The sequence below is a fragment of the Esox lucius genome, chromosome 8, assembly GCF_011004845.1.
Source record: "Esox lucius isolate fEsoLuc1 chromosome 8, fEsoLuc1.pri, whole genome shotgun sequence".
NCBI classification, from domain to species: Eukaryota; Metazoa; Chordata; class Actinopteri; order Esociformes; family Esocidae; genus Esox; species Esox lucius.
In genome coordinates this window covers 274,184-295,859 of record NC_047576.1, presented here as the reverse complement: position 1 = coordinate 295,859, position 21,676 = coordinate 274,184, and the positions used below count along the sequence as shown (strand labels likewise).

The window sequence follows — 21,676 nt, the reverse complement described above, 5'->3', positions numbered from 1 at the left end:
GCAGATTGTGTCCTCTCTTTCTTGTGTACGACCCAGAGGCAGATATCAACAGATGCCGCTCATGTTCAATTTCTAATACTAAACTCTTCCAAACATATACGGCCGGTTTCACAGACATGAATTGAGCTTAACAATCTAGTTCAAAAGTCCTAGACTAGGCGTAATGTGTCTGCTAAACTGGCCCATAATGTACAATTTCCAATGATGGGATGTACATTATATTAATTTCATGGAATGTCTTGGGTTGAGACAGCAATCTGGGGGAATGTCTCAGGTTCAGACAGCACCCTGAAGGGAATATTTCGGGTTCAGACAGCAGTCTGGGGGGAATGTCTCGGGTCCAGACAGCAGTCTGGGGGGTATGTCTCGGGTTCAGACAGCAGTCTGGGGGGAATGTCTTGGGTTCAGACAGCAGTCTGGGGGGAAGCTCTCTGGGTTTCTAGGTATGTCTGCCAAGATGGCGCCAGTGTTTTTTGGCAAGCCTTCACATCGAAACTGCTCTTTTAATGTTCATGTTGTTACACAAGCAAATTTTATGCAGGACCCTGATTAACATCACCAAGGGTCTGTTGGAGACTTGGTTGAACCCAATGCGCCTTTTCATCGAATACACATCCACTTTTCCTCAACAGACATTTCTTATTACACTACATTACTGCCTTTCCTGATGTGTATTCACTTCCTGACCTTCACTGGCAAGATTGATGCCATAAGATCTTGTATCTTACCTCCAAATCACAAACCCTCTAATTTAGCCACATGTTCTGCCTCCAGATCACGACCCTTCTGATTTAGCCGCATGTTCCACTTCCAGACCCCTCTGATTTAGCCACATTATCTGCCTCCAGATCACAATCCCTCTGATTTAGCCACATGTTCTGCTCTTTTTAACCAGTTTGAACCTGTATCTCTTTCACATGTGATAGACATAGTCTCACATATGAAGCGTACTACCTGCCCCCACGACACCGTTCCGTCATGCCTTTTTAAAGAAGTGCTAGACGCTATTGGTCACAGTATATTTTCCATAATTTATAGCTGCCTTATCAATGCCACTGTCCCGTTCTGTTCTAAACATGCAATGGTCCAGTATCTGATTAAAAAGCCTAATCTACACTTAACTGTTCTAAATCATTTCCATCCCATTTCAAAATTGCCATTCCTATCAAAAGTTCAAGAGAATGTCATTTTTTTCCAGCTTTCCTTTGTAAATGAAAACAGTACTTGTTCAGTTACAATAAAATTCAATCTTATCTAAGCATCACCCCTGTATTGGTCTCTCTCCACTGGCTACCTGTTAAATATTGAATTGACTGAGGTTATTTTGTTTTTAATGCGCCACATGGATCAGCCACCTGGTATTAAGGGAATATAAATATTCACTGCTCAAATAAATTAAGGGAACGCTTAAATCACACATTGGGTCTCGATGAAGGAAATATAGATAAAAATCTTTACTGTACATTGTGTTATTCATTGAGAACAGAATTACATAACGATCAATGGAAACGAAAATCACCCACCTATTGAGGGCTGGATTCAAATTCACAGGCTGAAATCACAAGATGTGTGAATTTGATCACGGGAACTCATAATGTGACTCAGTAGTGTTGTATGGCCCCCACATGCCTGTATGCACTCCAGACAACATCTGGGCAAGCTCCTGATGAGATGGGGGATGGTATCCTGGGGGATCTCCTCACGGCATCAGTGAGTTCCTGGACAGTCTGTGTCTCTACTTGGTGACGTCGGATTCACCGATACATAACATCCCAGAGGTTCTCAATTGGATTCAGGTCTGGGGAACAATGGCATCAATGCCTTTGTCATCCAGGAACTGCCTAAACGCTCTGGTCACATGAAGCCGGGCATTGTCCTGCATCATGAGGAACCCAGGGGCCACTGCACCAGCATAAGTTCTGAGGATTTCATCCTAGTACCGGTCATGCTGAATAATGTTGCAGGCAGCATAACGTTCACCATGGCGTCTCCAGACTCTTTCACGTCCGTTGCATGTGCTCAGTGTGAACCTGCATTTATCTGTGAAGAGAATGGGGCACCAATGGTGGACCTACCAATTATGGTGTGAGCGCAGGTCCCACTAGAGGATGTCGGGCCCTCATGCCTCCTTCAAGAAGTCTGGTCAGAAACACGCCCACCAGTAGCCCCCTGGAGGTTTTGTAGGGCATTTTGTGTGGCTCTGGCAGTGCTCCTCCTGGTCCTCCTTGCACAAAGGAGCAGATACTGGTCCTGCTGCTGGCTTGATGCCCTTCTACGATGCCCTGTCCAGCTCTCCTTGTGTAACGGCCTGTCTCCTGATATCTCCTCCATGCTTTTGAGAGTGTACTGGGAGATACACAAACAATTTTGTGATGGCATGTATGGATGTAACATCCTGGAGGAGCTGGACTACCTGTGCAACCTGAATGGGCTGCAGGTACCGCCTTATGCTACCAGCAGTGACAAGGACACTAGAAAAATGCAAAACTAGAGAAGAATCAGTCAGGAATGATAAGGAGAGAGCAATTATCTGTGGCCACCACCTGCAAAACCATTCATTTTTTGGGGGTTGTCTTGCTATTGCCTCTCCAGTGCACCTGTTGTCACTTTTATATGCACCAAAACAGGTGACATTGATTCTCAAACGCTTATGCTTCCTAACTGGACAGATTGAGATCCCTGAAGTTTCATTGACTTGGCGTTATACTGAGATGATTAGGTCTTCCCTTAATTTCTTTGAATGGTGTATTTTTGATGATGTTTTGGACTCCTATTATGTGTTAGATTGTCGTGTGCGTAAAGCCCCTACCTTGTGTGGATGCTGTAAAATTGCATTGAAAGTTTGTTCTCTGATCCACGCGCGTACACACAATAGAAAGTTCCAGGGAACAATAGATTTTAAATGCTTAAAATATTACATCAGCAATGTACCAGCAACTACAGATACATAGTCAGTCTTTCCAAAGTACGATCATTGCTTTGTATTGCGTTGCTGCAACAGTGGCATTTCTCAAACATCAGGCATGTTTTCAATACAATCCTTGGCAGGCTCTTTACAGTAGGTTTTCTCTTTAGCAGGTGCCGTTGCCAAACTGAGGTGATTAATGGTTTGTGCACACAAGCTGGGAGTGGCTCCTGTCAGCTGATGATCAAACACTCGCACCTCAGACTGGGATAACATGCTGTAAATCTTTAAGCCAGTATTGATTTAAGTCACTTTTAATCCAGTATTGCATTAACAGGGATGGGATGGGCTGCAATGTTTAAAACTGGATTTGTTTGAGATCTTACCTTGTGAAACATGTAAAAACAGCTTGAACTTCAGATTTATCGTCCAAATGGAATAAATTTTTTTGTGCTAAACTCCTCAAATCTATATCAATATACATGTAAAAAAAACAGACAAAATATCTCAGTATAAATGTAACAAATTTAAATAACCCATAATCACCTGCAAAATCATTCCCTTTTTGAGGGTTGTCTTGCTATTGCTTCTTCAGTGCACCTGTTGTCACTTTCATTTGCATTAAAACAGGTGTCAATGTTTCACAATTGCTTATGCTTCCCAACTGGACAGATTGATATCCCTGAAGTTTGACTTGATGTTATATTTTCATGATAACGTGTTCCCATAATATTTTTGAGCAGTGTATTATTACGTTAGAGTGCAGGACAGACCACCGAATGATTTACTACCCCTCTGTGGGTTGTAGTTAAAACATAAAATTCTGTTATCCAAAAAGTCAGGATAGTGGTTTGAAGTGATTTTTTTGACAGGTGGATATGTATACTGGTTTTTGTGCATGGTCTGTGCGAAATGTGAGAGATGTCTCGCTTTTTTGAAGTGGAGGGGTCGGACCCCCATTATTCCCTTGCTAAACCTGTTTTTACTAGATGGGAAAGCTTGGGGTCCCTGGGTGAGGAGGTGCAACAGCGGACTGGGTCCCAGTTCAAATGGAGGTACTGGAATGTTCCATAGAAGCCCAAGCTTATAGAGAAAGATTTGGGTGCACTGTTTGGGTAAAAACTACATCTTACGCTACATGATGACGGGGTCCGTCAGGTCTGTGTAGTCCAGATGCCTGCTACCGATCCTCAGTTTGTGGAAGTTCCACTCTCCCTGTGGTCACAGCATAAATATGTTGCTGGGCTAATTAAAAATGCACAGTCTCTTGTGCTTACACCTAAGAGACCTCACAGACCTTGCCAGGCTCAATACCCACTGAAATTAGAGGCTGTTGAGGGTATAGCTCCTATGCTTAAAGCATTGTTAGAGAAAGGCATAATTGACCAAACAGCCCCTGCTACACTCCTATTTTCCCAGTAAAAAAAAGAACATGTTTGCATTGGCGCTAAAAGATAACTTGGAAGGGTTGCAATTCAAACATGGCAGCACCATTATCCAATATGTTGATGATCTCCTTGTCTGTTCCCCCGATAAAGGTCTATGTAAAAAATACACTGTACTGTTGTTACAGTACTTGGCCTTCGCTAAGTCTTGAAGCCAGTTTGAATAAGCTACAGTTTGTCCAGAAGGAAGACATTTTTTTAGGCCACGAGGCCACATAATTGGCATCCCAAAATCTCTCACTAAAACTCAACTTCTGTCCTTTCTGGCCATGACAGGTTTCTGTTGACAATGGGTTCCTGAATATGTGCGTTTGGTACAGCCCTTGCAGGACATGGCCTAGAGCCAGAAGCTTGCATCACATGATAGAGTAGTATGGACTCCTGAGGGCGATGCTTCTTTTACTTCTTGAAACGGGACCTGGCTACCTCTCCTACTTTATGGCTCCCTGATCCTAAAAATAAGTTTATTCAAGCAGTGTGGGAAAAGGACAGCTATATGTCCTCTATATTAATGCAGAAACATGGTGACAAGCTGAGACCAATTGCATACTTCTTATCTAAATTGGACCCTGTAGTACAATGCCTTCCCTATTATATGAAGGCTATAGCACAGGGCCTACCCTACTATCGGAAGGCTGTAGCCCAGTGCCTTCCCTATTGTCTGATGGCTGTAGATTGGATTCAACTTTGTCATTGAACAAGTACAAGTACAGCACAAGCAAATGCAGTTAGCATCTAACCAGAAGAGCCGTCCAATCAACTGTTGAATTTAGCTGAATTCTTAACCATGGAAAATATACTATGATCGTCCAGCACTGTTGTCTTCCGTGGACTTCCAGGCCTTTTTGTGTTGCAGAGCTCACCAGTTCAAGGGACCACAAATAATAATTGACCACAATTATTTGTGGTCGCTTGAAAAAGATGGGGCTTTGTTTTAGAGACCTGTAATTCCTAAACACTTCCTCCAATTTAGACCTGAGAGACTGCACTTTATGCCCATATTCATTATTTAACTGTAACTTGAATACTATTTGGTAAACAGCCATAATAACAAAACGTGTGTCAGTGTCCATTTATTTCCGGACATAAGTGTATTTATGGCACAGAACCCGAACTTCATGGATGGTGTGAACAGCACCCGATGGCTGTTCATCAAGGAGCTGGTCGAAGAGCTTGTGATGCCATACATGCGTGGTACAACGAAAGCTGTTGCAACCTACCAAAGGTTATCATTGAGGCAATGGAAAGATGTGGGGTTAGAGAAATGTCACCAACACCAAAAGAGGAACCAAGGCCAAAAGAGGAAGAGGTACAAGTTCTGCCCCAGTGCAAAGGAGGTCTAGACGCTGGTGTTCTCAGTGCAACACATTGGTCTGAATAGAGCACAGTCACAGCTTGGGGTTTGTTACAAATGCATGGACTAAGAATGCATAAGTAAGCATTACACACACACACACACACACACACACGCACACGCACGCACGCACACGCTTGTGAGAAAAAGTAATATTTTCAATAGCTCTCATGGGTTTTCATAATCTTATCACAGAAATGCATATCAAACGGTTGCAAAGCGAAAAAACTTTTCAAACAATAAAATATTTATTTGAAGGTGCAATTCAACACTCAAAAGCAAGCATACAAAATAAACATGTGCATTATACAGCAAGCATACAAAATCCATCCATCCATCATCTTCCGCTTATCCGGGGCCGGGTCGCGGGGGCAGCAGTCTAAGCAGGGATGCCCAGACTTCCCTCTCCCCAGACACTTCCTCCAGCTCTTCCGGGGGGACACCGAGGCGTTCCCAGGCCAGCCGGGAGACAGTCCCTCCAGCGTGTCCTAGGTCTTCCCCGGGGTGTCCTCCCGGTTGGACGGGAGGAAGGAAGGCGTTCCGGAGGCATCCGAAACAGATGCCCAAGCCACCTCAGCTGACCCCTCTCGATGTGGAGGAGCAGCGGCTCTACTCTGAGCTCCTCCCGGGTGACCGAGCTTCTCACCCTATCTCTAAGGGATCGCCCAGCCACCCTGCGGAGAAAGCTCATTTCGGCCACCTGTATCTGGGATCTTGTCCTTTCGGTCATAACCCAAAGCTCATGACCATAGGTGAGAGTAGGAACGTAGATTGACCGGTAAATCGAGAGCTTCGCCTTGTGGCTCAGCTCTTTCTTCACCACGACAGACCGATACATCAACCGCATTACTGCAGAAGCTGCACCGATCCGTCTGTCTTCACGAGTGAGGGAAGGAAGGAACGGGGATCTAAGAACCCTGCTTGGTTTATATTTTGCCAACATATCAGAAATGTATTTGGGTCCTAAACCATTCACAGATTTATAAAATAAAAGCACCACTTTGAAATCTATTCTGTAACTGACTGGAAGCCAATGCAAAGATTTAAGAACCGGAGTGATGTGCTCTGTTCTCTTGGTCCTGGTTAACATTCTAGCAGCTGCATTCTTAATGAGCTGTAACAGTTTTACAGTCTTTTTCGGTAGTCCATTTAAGAGGCCATTACAGTAGTCAACCCTACTAGAGCATGGATGAGCTTCTCTTGGTCTTTTTGGGACACCAAGCCTTTGATTCTGACTATATTTTTTAGATGTTAGACTGCTGTTTTGGTGACCGCTTTGATATGAGGTCTGTGTCTAAATGTGAGGTCGGTGTCTATCAGAACACCAAGATTATGCACTTGATCCCTGGTTTTAAGGGCCCAAGAATCCAGCTCTTTACTTATACTTGTTCTTTTATTTTTGTTTATATTTAGTCTCAATTTTGGTTCATCCAGGTACTTATGTCCTGTATACAGTGTCAAATGCTGCACTGAGATCTAATAGAACCAGAACTGTTATTTTATCAGAATCAGTATTCAGCCATATATCATTTATAACTTTAATTAGGGCCATTTCAGTACTGTGGTGAGGTTGGAAACCTGACTGAAATGTGTCTAAGAGACCGCTTGAGGTCACAAAATAGTTGAGTTGATTGAAGACAACCTACTCAATGATCTTGGCTATAAAAGGGAGATTTGATACAGATCTATAGTTGTTCATTATAGATGCATCCAGTGTTCTCTTTTTTAATAGAGGCTTAATGGCAGCTGTTTTTAGAGATGTTGGGTAAATGTCTGATTTCAGAGAGCTATTAACTATTTGCTATGGGTCCATTGTTATAGAGTTAATAATTTATTTTTTTAAGTCTGATGGCAGTGTGTCGAGACAGCAAGTGGAAGCTTTAAGATGTCGAACTGTTTCTTCTAGGGATTTTTCATCAATTGTATTAAAATGCGACATAATGACCAAGTTATGTCTTGGTGGTCGTGGTGATACAGACTCCTTGTTAGACTGTGTAGTTCTGATGTCTAATACTTATAATTGTTTCACTAAAGAAACATCTAAAGAATCTAATCTAATTAACAATATTAAAATAAAGTTATTACAAATAAGGCTGAGGTCCAAACATATCCATCCTGGCAAGGAAGAAGTGTACTTCCTCAGCACAGTAGTTTTGTTGTGAAGTGAAGATGATAATCCAGAAAGGTGAAACATTTCAATCTTTGAAGACAGCAATGGATATGTGAAATGGATTCTTTTTTTAACCTCTTGTAGATTATGAATGTGTTGCCAACTTTTAATGTCCATGCATCACAGACTTCAAGCAGTCATTGCCTGCAAAGGATTCTCAACAAAGTATTAAAAATGAACATTTTATTTATGATTGTGTTAATTTGTCCAATTACATTTGAGCCCCTGAACTAAGGGGACTGTGCATGAAAATGGTTACAATTCCTAAACGTTTCATATGATGTTTTTGTTCAACCACTTGAATTAAAGCCGAAAGACTCAGTTGCATCTCGGTTGTTTAATTTCAAATCCATTGTGAAATTATGAAAATTATGAGTCTGACATACTGATAAAAATTCTTGTGAAAAACAAATATTTACTTCCCCATTAATCCAAATATGTTTCCTCATCATGTTCTTATAAAGGATGCAGTTTATGCCTTCTATCAAAATCTGCAAGACAGAAGCTACAACCAGCAGGACAGGACAACACAGACACTTCTACCACAATCTGCAAAGGCCATAATAACCAAGACAAGACCACCAAGTACTCAAAGTAAGACACTGTTTTCACAAATTTTTCTATTGTTACATTTTTTATTGTAGGACAATACGCTTTCTTTAATGAGAAAGTCTGTATAGTGTGAAACAGAACCACTGTTCTCCCAACTGCCTGGATAAAATAATGTCAGTGCAATCTTTTAATGTCGTAAATGTAAATGGCAATTTCTTCAACAAGGATTGATGATTAGGTAGCGTGTGTTATTTGTCAGTGAGATTAAATAAATAATAATGATAAACTGTGATTAAATCACAGCCTAATAATTTCAGTCTCTGTCATTGTTTGTATGAAGTAGTTCTTATCAGACCTGTACTTGACTTGCTCTGTTCTTCATCTTCAGAATGATGAGATCAACCATGTTGTTTCTCTTGGTGACTCTTCTGGGCCTGACAGCCTCTGCTGGAGCACATTGTCATAAAGGTGGGTTAAAATCAATATCCTTCTGTTATCTTCATAAATGTAACTTAATGTACGAAAAAAGTTGAGACAGTGTAAATACATGCATACAGTACAGAATGCAATGATGTGCAAATAATTTAAACCCTATATTCAATAGAAAATAGTACTAAGACAACTTCAAATTATGAAACTGATATATTTTATTTCTTGAAAAATACAGCTCTGGAAACAAATTAAGATATTTTTTTTCTTAAATCAGCATTTATACATCTATGGCAGCCATTCCATTCTAGTGTATGTTAAATTCCAACACAGGCACACCTCATTTTACTTAATGAGGTACTGATTAGGTGATTACCTGAACCAAATCTAATTTAACAGAGAAAAGTATAAAAACCACTGCTGTGGTCATCACTATCCTCTTGTAATAGGACCAGCTGGATGGCAAAAACAGTGCAAGTAGTACCTCAGAGGTCATTTGAATTAAAAAAATAACTATTCAGCATCACAAAAGTTGAAAAGAAAAGCTTTGAGTGAGGAAAAGAAGGGTTCAATTCTGGCTTTACTGGCAGTGAGCGTCAGTTTGCTTCCATCCTGAAAAGTTCAAAGAGGGCAGTTCATAAGAACAAGGTCAAGCAACAGACATTGGTGACAACAAAGCCACAGACTGGCAGAGGGCAAAACGACTGTCCACTGACAGATGACCGTCAACACATTTGAATGTCACTCAACAACTGTAGGATGACATCAAGTGACCTACATGAAGAATGGCAAACAGCAGCTGTGGTGAAGTGCACGGTGAGGACCGTTTGAAACAGGCTCCTAGGGGCAGGGCTGAAGTCGTGCAAAGCTAGAAAAATGCCCTTCATCATTGAGAAGAGCCTGGCTGAAGTTTGCAAAGCAAGTTTTTCAAAGCATGCACATATCAAATATCAAATACATATAAAACCCCTGAAAGTACCAATTATGCATTACTCTCGAGCTTTACATACCAGTCACGTACAATCAAAGCATGCCTGACAGACCTCTCTGGAGGATTTACATACATCAGATACCCTAACCACAGTTAGTACACCCACACTCCGACCGGTGGTTAGTACACCCACACTAAGACCGGTGGTTAGTACACCCACACTAAGACCGGTGGTTAGTACACCGGTGAGGTGGAGCGCTGGAGAGGAAGAGGAGCTGTGGTGCCACACAGAGCAACCGTCATAGCCATATCCCTAAATATTTATACACAGAGACGTGATTAATTTGAGAGCCATCTAAGGCCGTAAGAGAAAGTGTATTTTCAACCAACGTTTTGGACAAAATCACAATTTTCTTTGCATTTAAAACCAGTTTAAGATAAAAAAGTAAAAAAGACCCTTGTAGTATCTCCAGCTGCGATAATGCTGGGGGAGCCATTGAAGCAGTAGAGTACATGACAGTGTTGTCAGTGTATAGATTAGTTTTATTGTATTATATCATCACCAGTATTGTTTATGTAGAAATTGAACAATGTATTATCCATACACCACAGACAGACGTTATTAATGATCAACACGCCATAACTGCTACGGCAGCTGAGCAAGAATAGAGGAAAACTAAATCTCCAAATTACTTTTCATTTTTCTCTCCTTCCTGGTTATTGTCTCTTCCTTTACATCTGCTGCTAAAGCCACTTAACCAATCTACTTGCAGTGTAAAGACCCTTGATCCCTAGACCAGCTTTTCTTAAACTTTTTTGTTTTAAGGCTGCTACTATCTCTTCCTTTAGAAATCATGCCCTTTTCATCTGAGGGTTGCTTATTTGAAAAAATATTGACCATTGCATTTGATTAAGAATTCATTTTTATTACAATTTCTCTATGATATACAGTTCCCCACTGGATGTAAATGAGACAGTGCTGTAGTACAGTGCTGCTTGAATATGTGTGAACCCTAAAGGGATGGTCATAATTTATGTATGAAATATTAAAATAAACTCAAAAGTTTATAGCCCCCATTCTCAATGAACAAATTCTAGTTAAAGGACACAGACAAACACAAAAAAAACATGTGAACACCTTCATTCAATAGCTTGTGGCACCTCCATTAGCAGGAATAAATGTCGCCTATAACCATTAATTAATCTCTAACATATTTGTTAAGGGATTTTTGCCAACTCCTTACAGAACTCAGCCAACTTATTGAGGTTTCAAAAGTTCAAAGTTTATTTATCAAATGCACCGAATAATTGTGGCATGGCACACGAAATCTACATAATACGAAGGAAGAAATACATAAAGCAACAAATATAGCGAGAATATACATAACAATATAAACTAGCAGCAACTAGTAGGATGGGGAATATCAACAATATGGGTAAAAGTATTGAATATTAGAGATACAATGAGTGTAATATGCCTATGAATGGTTTATACAAAATAATATTCTGTAATATTATGTACATGGAAAGTCATCAGTTCATCTGGAATGTACATGTGGATCAGTATGATCATGGATCAGTGTTGCTGGTTGAGTCAGTATGATCATGGATCAGTGTAACTGGTTGACTCAGTATGATCATGGATCAGTGTTACTGGTTGAGTCAGTATGATCACGGATCAATGATACTGGTTGAGTCAGTATGATCACGGATCAATGATACTGGTTGAGTCAGTATGATCACGGATCAGTGTTACTGGTTGAGTCAGTATGATCATGGATCAGTGTTACTGGTTGAGTCAGTATGATCATGGATCAGTGTTACTGGTTGAGTCAGTATGATCATGGATCAGTGTAACTGGTTGAGCCAGTATGATCATGGATCAGTGTTACTGGTTGAGTCAGTATGATCATGGATCAGTGTTGCTGGTTGAGTCAGTATGATCATGGATCAGTGTAACTGGTTGAGTCAGTATGATCATGGATCAGTGTTACTGGTTGAGCCAGTATGATCATGGATCAGTGTTACTGACCTGAGGGAAAAAACTGTTTGTGAGTCTGGAATTGCTGAATTCAACCAATCCAAAATACAAATCTAATTTCTCCTGGACCCTTCTTTGGTAGATTTGCTTGAATGCTTTGAGTCGTCTGTTTGGCCCAGATTCGGCTCCTTTACTGATGGCCTGATATTCTGTTCAAGAATCTCCTAGTATACCTCAGAATTCATGGTTCCCTTAATGAAGTGTAGTTTTTTGTAAAGTAAATGTCACCAACAGGTAGATTTATTTCGGGAATCTGATTATTATAAAGTTGATTGTTTTGACTGCATTATTAAAATGCTCCTCTGTAATTTAATTACTTATTTTTTCTGCAGTAAATGTTGCCCTGGCTGGAAAAGCTACCCAGTCAAACCAGTACGAACACATATTTGCTCATGCCTCCAATGCCATCGATGGAAACAGAAATCCAAATTATTACGATGGATCCTGCTCTCACACTAGGCAGCAGACTAACTCCTGGTGGAGAGTGGATCTTCTACAGAGTCACCATATCAATTCGGTTGTTATCACAAACAGAGGGGACTGTTGTGAAACTAGGATCTATGGAGCTGAAATTCGCATTGGAGACTCCCTGGACAACAATGGCATCAATAATCCCAGGTGAAGCCCTGTAGGATAGATGTGGTCGTTATACATAATCATCAGTATTGAATATCCAACTAAAACTACTGTTTTGGGCAGTGCTCATTCCACATGAGTTCTGCGCCCATTGAGGTTCCCTATTCTATTAGTAGGCAAGGTAGATCTATTACCATATTTGTACATTTATTCTAGATATTGCACTAACAAAATATGTTACAGCACCTAACTGTCTTAGACACATCTCATTTTTCTTATTTCTTCTGCAACACCATTCTGTTATTGAGCTGCCCACTAGCTCAATATTAGTCCTCTAATTCAGTATTTAATTATTAAAAGATTTGTCTCATTAAGAAGTAATTGCACCCCATAGCGACAGCTTGGTAGATATTAAACAACTTTTTGCTGTACATATTTTAACCACATATTGTGTCATGGTGAACAATGTAAATTCCCATGCAAATGGGGTTGTTTGCATTACAGAGAAGTACCCAAAAAGTATGAAATACAATTGTGTGATGAATTCCATGTTTTGTCTTACCACAGACCTAATCAGGCTTGTAGTTGGAAAAACATTGAGTTTTGAACTGTTTGTGGTGTTGGGGCTACTATCATGTAGTACTTTCTTGCACACTGTAATCTATTATTTGTCTTTTTTGCATACTCAATTACCATGTCATGTAATGTCTAATTTTCCAAAATCTGGAAATACAATTATACCAAGTATCCAGGGATTGGGGCTACATGTCAATGATGAATTAAACAAAAGGTGCTATCAGTATTTTGTTTCTGTTTCATCCTGCAGGTGTGCTGTCATCTCTTCTATCTCAGCTGGCGGTACCAGTACCTTCAGGTGTAATGACATGGTGGGTCGTTATGTCACTGTGGTCATTCCAAGGAATGAGTACCTGCACCTGTGTGAGGTGGAGGTGTACGGGAGACCTCATGACAACCAGAATGAATGCTGAGTATTACGCACCTTGGATGACTCAGAAAATACTAATATCCTTCAATCAATTGTAACTTGATTTTCTTTAGTTATTTTGCTTGTAATACAAACAGCAAATATTAGAGCATTGATCTCATAGTGAGCAGAGTGGAAAGAGATTTCTGACCCATCCCAGCTGGTACCAGGGAAGTAGCCAAAAGTAATCTGGGTTAGGGTTAGGGTCCATCGTCTGAACCCTGCCTGCCCTCCTGTACTTTTGCTGTTCGGATCACCCATTACGACCATTGCCTGTCCCCGACCTCCAACCAGTCAGCCTCTATCTACGTCTTGCCATCTGATCCAACATTTGAACTCTGCCTGTCTGTCTCTCAACTGCCTATCCCTTAATAAACATCTGGAGCATCATCTCCTCTCTGCCTGTGTCTGCACTTGGGTCTACAACCCCCACACTGTCAGACAGTTATGAACTATTTTTAATTGGTACATAGGGTACAAATAGTTTTCAGAAATACATTTATGATTAGAGAAATGCGTAATTTTGTGTGATTTACTTAAAACATGAATGCAGTACAAAGTACTATGCGTGTTGAAAAAAATGCAATAGAGCTCATCAGTGTTTTTCCTGCCTTCATGGATTATTTTTATCAAAGGTGACAATACTTTTGGACTTGACTGTATATACCACACTCCATCTTGACTTGACTGTATATAACACACTCCAGCTGGACTTGACTGTATATACCACGCTCCATCTGGAATTTACTGTATGTACCACACTCCATCTGGAATTGACTGTATGTACCACACGCCTCAGAGGGTACACAGGGCACAGAGGGTATTGAGGGTAGAGTGAGTATAGAGGGTACATGGATGGGGCTGCAAGCTTAGATCTCCATCTTTCTGGAGTGCTTAATACGATCTTACCAACACTGGTTTCTGTCCTAGATTACAACTAGGCTTGCAAAGATTTAGAAGAGATTGCTTCACTGGCAGGTTACAATTTATAAAATAAAAATACTGTAAACAAAAGGGAGACCTCACAGGCCTTATATGGAAATAGTCAATTGAAAAACGTCTATTGCACATCTATGAATATGTATGGAAGGGAAAAGCATATTTCTCTATGTTCTACGGGTAGTTGCCTTGAGTAAAACACATACACACCTTGTTCCTTTCTGATTGGTTTCATTAAACTAGTTTAATTAAAGGCACTTGGGTCAAGTCGACTCAACAAATCGACTTGACCCAAGTGCCTTTCTCTATCTGAGATGTGAGAGGAAAAAAATATGTATTACGGTTTCACACCGACACAAGTCTTTCTTTGTAGATAGATTTGAAAATAGATTTGAGCATTGAACTTATGGACCCTTATCAGGTTCACTAAAGATCTCATCAGGATCACTAAAGATCTCATCAGGATCACTTACAACTAAAGATCTCATCAGGTTCACTCACAACTATAGATCTCATCAGGTTCACTTACAACCAGTGGCATTTTATATGTAATAAATTGGTGGGGCACAAACCATTTCAGAATATAGGATACATACCAGTAAAGCTACAAAACTCCCTCTTGCTACTGATGTGTTTATTTAACAACCAAACAGCGTGGCTCCACAAAACAATTTTAATGACAGAGCGGCTTGCTTCTACCAGGTGTTGTAGTACACGTACGGGAGAGAGAGAGACCTTGTGTAATTGCTCTCTTTCTCTCTCCCACACATGTAAAATTACCACTGTCACATTTACAAACCTAAAATAGGAATTCAACCAAGCTCAGAACCAATGTTCCTACAGGGCCATACGCGAACAGCAATGAGCTCAACACCACTGAAGGCCACAACGAAGCGGAAAGACAACTTTTTAGGGATACAGATCCATTCTATGACAACAACCTTAATAGATAAGCATGGATGCACTGACACTCGTCACCATCTATATCAATCGATCCAGCACAAAAATATGACCAATGCACGGACCAGGACCACAAAGGCAGGATGATAAAATATGCTTTCACTCACCAAGGCTGAGGGCTCACTTGAAGAGAAAGGTGGCATGGCGGTTCTTCCTCTGGGCAAACTTCTCAAATACTTTGGGAATGAAGTCATGCAGCTGCTGAATCAGCTGGCTTTCGATGGACAACATGGCCAATGTGTTGAGTTACGGCTGTCCCAAGATATCGCGGGAGAAGGTTTTTACCCTCTTCAAGGTGGAAAAGTTCCTTTCTGACTCGGATGTCTTTAATGGTGTTATGATAATTTTCAGCAGAGTGACGTCTCAGAAAAAGCCTCCTCTAGGTTGTACTCATGGATGGAGAAAGGCTCGGTCCCTGAGTATTTTTGACAGGCCATAAGCCTCACTTATGGTGGTCTCATCCCATCCTGGTTGTGTGCGTATGTCCTCCATACACTGGAGCAGTGTAGCGCGGTTTTCCCAAACTTCATTGACAATTTTACTTGACAAGTTCCATCGTAAAACAGGTGGCCTTGGAATGCGTCTCTGTGTTGCCTCAGCAAGTTTCGCACTTTTTGGAGCGCCAGAGAAAAAGGTGGCAAAAGCAGTTAAATCTGCAGAAAACCCCATCATGATGCTCATCCTTGAACAAAGTTGCTGCAAGGTCAGGTTCAGCTGGTGAGCAGAGCAGTGAACAAACTGGGCACGTGTTTATGTCTCTTTCATTAGCGTCTGTACACCTCGGACGTTTCCACTCATTACAGCCGCACCATAAATCTGAGCGATCAGCTTTTCTCCAAGCTTCAGTGCTTCCAGCACACACTTGATGCTATTAGAGAGACCAAGTCCAGGTTTATCTTTGACTTCCACAAACTCCAAAAACCTCTCTGTCACTGTATTGTCAGGGCAACATGTATCACAACACAACCACCATTTGTGATTTACAAGAGACATCAGTTTCATCTCATCTCATCTGCCTGTATGACAACAAATGATGTCTTGTCCACTTGCCTGGCTATCTCCTCCCTGTACATTTCATACATACAGTCTAACAGTTTGTTTTGTACAGTGCTAGATGTCCCTTTGAAGATGGGATGATCGTCATAGTGCCTCACAAGTTTCAAATTGCCCTCACACAGTTTCGAAAAATACATCTGAATATTCCAGGATTCAGGGAGTCCACTGACTCGTCATGCCTCTGCAGTGCGGTTTCACTTTTTCCACACAGTTGAATACGTTATGATCGGACTGAGAATTGTTATGGAAATTGTGAACTAAGGTACATTTGAGAAATGTCTGTCTTTCCATTGGCTGGTATGTAAATCTTTACTTTGATTGTGACACACATGTCTGTATAATATCAGAGGATTATTAGGTATTTGGGCCATGTCCTCCTGCCTAGAAGAAGGGTGTCAGTCTTTTGATCCTCAGGAATGTGGTCCTTGGGGGGAAATAAGATCAGTTGGATCTTTAGGTAAACACAACAGTAAACATTATGGCAGGAAGGATAAGGTGGGGGAGGATAGCATTTGACTTGGGAGATAGGACTAAGGGAATGTGTTTAATTGACACGAGACAGATGGGCAGCATCTTACCACACCCCTTTTCTTCCCTTATATACAGTTGAATGACATGTATCGAGTCAGAGACTCCTCGGACGATTATGTTTGTAAGCATTTGACACGTCTCTCATATTTGCAAATATTAATAAAACTGTTAGAATGTGCCAAGAGAACTTTGTCTCTGTTTCTTACTCCTTTAAGAGTGTCGATACATGGAATTATCATCACAGAATGTACCTGTTTTCCTCCACCTATTTGTTATGCTGCTCAATGGAGCGCCTGTATGCACTGTCAACTTGGGCTGCGACATTTCAAGTAAGCCCAATTTCACAGCATTGTCCAGATGACTCCCGCTGCTCTCATGTTTTGCAATGCTCTCAGAAAGATGTTTCAAATCTTTGTAACCCGTCCTCGACCAAGTACCATCTCCACCAAATAGCAGACATGGAAAACAGAAGAGTGCATTCTTTTGTATGCTAACCGTTAGCCACTTTTTATTCAAAAACTCCACGTTAAACCTGCGGTTACTTTTACCAGCAGTTTGAGTGATGACAATATCCTGTGGCTGATGGGCACCAAGTTGCTTTACTTCAACTTTCTCCTCCAAATTAAGGGTTTCAAACCGGTCCTCGAGTATGAAATCCACTTTATTCATTTTCTCAAGTTATCTGGCTTTTGTGAAGCTAACAAGCTAGCTAAGGCAATCTACCCTCCTTGCTCTTCTTGCCGACTAATGTTGGCACCAGACAGACAGATAGCCAATCAGGTCTGAAATATGAAATTATGCTGTAGTGGGGCTACCGGCTGTCAGCCCCATTAGGCATCAAATTTGTGTGATCTACATTGATCACATTAACATTCTGAGTATGCATATTAATATTTTCACACGTACAATGTACATTGCATTGTAAGAGAAGGGCTAGCCTCTCATGGTCTACTACTGTGAATTTGAATCGGCAGAACGCAGTCTGAAGCAGCAAGGCAGGGACCAATGAACATGAAATAAAATCCTAACACAAATTATATGCAATTTAGGAAGATGCCATATTCATAGATAATAAATTATAAGAAGTAATCTTCAAGAAATATAAAAAAAAATGTGTTGCAGTTCTTTCTGTTGACAACAGGAAGGGCTGTGCCCCACTTGCCCCTAATGACCAGTCGCCCCTGTCTTTGTCTAATTCCTTTACATCACAAAAACCTGGCATTTTCACAGGGATGTGTAGACTTTTTATATCCACTATAGTTCAACAAAAATTTAATCAGCTGAAACTTGCTGATAACACAAATTGTTGTTTTCAAATTCAATAGATCTTCCATTATTTACCACTCTGCGTGGTAATATAATTGACCCTGAGTCTGTACACAAATATATTTGGATTTTAATTGATGACTCTCTCCTTTAAGACAATTGTTTTACATTTAAAAGTTGGGTTGTTATTTTCAAAATACGTCTTGTTCTTTTTTTGAAGCTAGAAAGAAACTTATACTTGCTACTTTTCTGTCTGTTTTAGGTTACGGGGATGTCATCTACATGCATGCTTCTTGTCAGTCTTTACATGCTCTGGACACTGTTTACCATGGTGCTTTAAGATTCATTACTAATTGTAGGGTGCACACTCACCACTGTGTTCTGTACAGTAGAGTAGGCTGGCCCTAATTGTTACCATGTAGGCTCTATCATTGGTACTTTTTAATTTATAAAGCTACACCAATCAGCCATAACATTATGACCTTTGACAGGTGAAATGAATGTCACTGATAATCTTGTTATAATGGCATCTGTCAGTGGGTGGGATATATTAAGCAGCAAGTGGGGAGAGCAAGTATTTGATACACTGCCGATTTTGCAGGTTTTCCCACTTCCAAAGCATGTAGAAATCAGTAATTTGATTTCGGAATCTAAAACCAAAATCCAGAAAATCCCATTGTATGACTTTTAAGTAATTAATTTGCATTTTATTGCATGACATAAGTATTTGATACATCAGACAATATTTGGTACAGAAACATTTGTTTGCAATTACAGAGATCATACACTCACCTAAAGGATTATTAGGAACACCATACTAATACTGTGTTTGAACCCCTTTCGCCTTCAGAACTGCCTTAATTCTAGGTGGCATTGATTCAACAAGGTGCTGAAAGCATTCTTTAGAAATGTTGGCCCATATTGATAGGATAGCATCTTGCAGTTGATGGAGATTTGTGGGGCACGAAGCTCCCGTTCCACCACATCCCAAAGATGCTCTATTGGGTTGAGATCTGGTGACTGTGGGGGCCATTTCAGTACAGTGAACTCGTTGTCATGTACAAGAAACCAATTTGAAATGATTCGAGCTTTGTGACATGGTGCATTATCATGCTGGAAGTAGCCATCAGAGTATGGGTACATGGTGGTCATAAAGGGATTGACATGGTCAGAAACAATGCTCAGGTAGGCCCTGGCATTGAAACCATGCCCAATTGTCACTAAGGGGCCTAAAGTGTGCCAAGAAAACATCCCCCACACCATTACACCACCACCAGCAGCCTGCACAGTGGTAACAAGGCATGATGGAACCATGTTCTCATTCTGTTTACGCCAAATTCTGACTCTACCATTTGAATGTCTCAACAGAAATCGAGACTTATCAGACCAGGCAACAACAGTCTTCAACTGTCCAATTTTGGTGAGCTTGTGCAAATTGTAGCCTCTTTTTCCTATTTGTAGTGGAGATCAATCAATCAATCAAATTGATTTATGAAGCCCTTTTTACAACAGCAGTTGTCACAAAGTGCTTTACAGAGACACCCGGCCTTTAACCCCAAGGAGCAAACAACCATAGTGTTGAATTTCAGTGGCTAGGAAAAACTCCCTAAGAAGGTCAAATTTTAGGAAGAAACCTAGAGAGGACCCAGGCTCAGGGGGTGACCAGTCCTCTTCTGGCTGTGCCGGGTGAGATATTAAGAGTCCAATTGGAGTAATAAATACATTTCTCTGGGCTAAATCCAGAGTCTATTTGATTTTAGACTAGGTCAGAAGTATGACCAGGTGGACAAGGACAGGGACAGCAACGGGCCCCCCAAACCAGGTAATCCGCAGGTGTGGACTAGGACCTCATCTCCTCCTAAAATTTAAAACTGGAGGAGACTGAGAAAAGTTAGTAGTACATTCCTCATATCCCCCAGCACAATAATATAGCAGCGTAACACCTTGGAACTGAGACGGGGGGGTCTGGCGATACTGTGGCCCTACCCGGGGGAGGCCCTGGACAGGGCCCAACAGACAGGAAATCAATCCACCCTCATTGCCAGGCATCAACCAAAGGGACACCCACCAACCGCAACCCCCCTGAATGAGAGCCGAGTATTGCTAGCAGCGTACAGCCCAATTGCACAAGTGCGCAACAGAGAGTCAACAACAAGCCAGTGACTCTTCCCCCGAAAGGCATTGCAGGGAGGGGATCCCAGTGGCGAAGAGAGCCCACCTGGCAAGACAGCAAGGGTGGACAGTATCAAGCCTACTGGTCACCTTCACGCCCCCAGGCCAGGCTACACCTAATTATAAACCGTGCTGTAGAGATGAGTTTTTAGTAGACACTTGAAAGTTTGCACTGAGTTTGCATTTCTAACCTTAATTGGCAGATCATTCCACAGGAGTGGAGCTCTATAAGAAAAGGCCCTGCCGCCAGCTGTTTGTTTAGAAAGTCTAGGTACAATTAAAAGGCCTGCATCTTGCGATCCAAAGTTACGTTTAGGTATGTATGGCTGGATCATTTCAGCAAGGTAAGTAGGAGCAAGTCCATGTATTGATTTATAGTTTAAGAGTAAAACCTTAAAATCAGCCCTAACCTTAACAGGCAGCCAGTGTAAGGACGCCAGGACAGGAGTAATGTGTTCAAACGTTTTTGTTTTAGTTAGGATTCTAGCAGCTGTGTGCAGCACTAATTGAAGTATATTTATTAATTTGTCTGGAAAGCCAGAGAGAAGAGCATTGCAGTAATCTAGTCTAGAAGTAACGAAAGCATGGATTAATTTTTCTGCATCTGTTTTTGATAGAAAGTTTCAAATTTTTGCAATGTTTCGAAGATGAAAATCAGCAACTCTTGAGACATATTTTATATGTTCTTCAAAGGAGAGGTCAGGGTCAAGGGTAACGCCAAGGTTTTTTACAGTTTTTTGGGATACGACCATGCAGCCATCGAGGTTCACAGTGAGATCTGCTAACAACGCTCTTTGTTTTTTGGGTCCTAAAAGGAGCATTTCTGTTTTATTTGAGTTTAAGAGCAAGAAATTCTCTTTCATCCACTTCCTAATATCTGAAACGAATGCTTCCAAAGTAGCTAATTTAGGGGCTTCTCCATGCTTCATTGAAATATATAACTGTGTGTCATCAGCATAACAGTGAAAGTTAATATTGTGATTTCGGATTACATCGCCCAGAGGGAGCATGTATAGTGAGAACAATAATGGGCCCAGAACCGAGCCTTGAGGAACTCCAAAGCATACCTTTGACTTGTCAGAGGATATGCCATCCACAGTAACGAACTGATATCTTTCAGATAAATAAGATTTAAACCAGGCTAGAACATGTCCACGTAGCCCAATATGGGTTTCCAGTCTCTCTAAGAGAAGGGAGTGATCAATAGTGTCAAAAGCAGCACTAAGATCAAGAAGCAACAGGACGGATGCGAAACCTTTGTCTGAGGCCATTAGAAGGTCATTTGTTACCTTCACGAGTGCAGTCTCAGTACTATGTTGGGATCTGAAACCGGACTGGAGTATTTCATAAATGTTTTTTGTCTT

At 41.1% G+C, this 21,676-nt stretch overlaps 1 protein-coding gene across 2 annotated transcripts; it reads left to right on the top strand.

The window, feature by feature from the left end:
* The first annotated feature begins 8,354 nt into the window (after positions 1–8,354).
* On the top strand, positions 8,355–13,809 carry LOC105029431 (fucolectin). 2 transcript variants are annotated; one of them, XM_010902783.4, is made up of 4 exons: positions 8,355–8,468; positions 8,815–8,894; positions 12,160–12,445; positions 13,230–13,809. In XM_010902783.4, the coding sequence occupies exons 2-4, from the start codon at positions 8,816–8,818 to the stop codon at positions 13,390–13,392; spliced, it is 528 nt and encodes a 175-aa protein (XP_010901085.1). In that variant the 5' UTR covers positions 8,355–8,468; position 8,815; the 3' UTR covers positions 13,393–13,809.
* Positions 13,810–21,676: the final 7,867 nt, after the last annotated feature.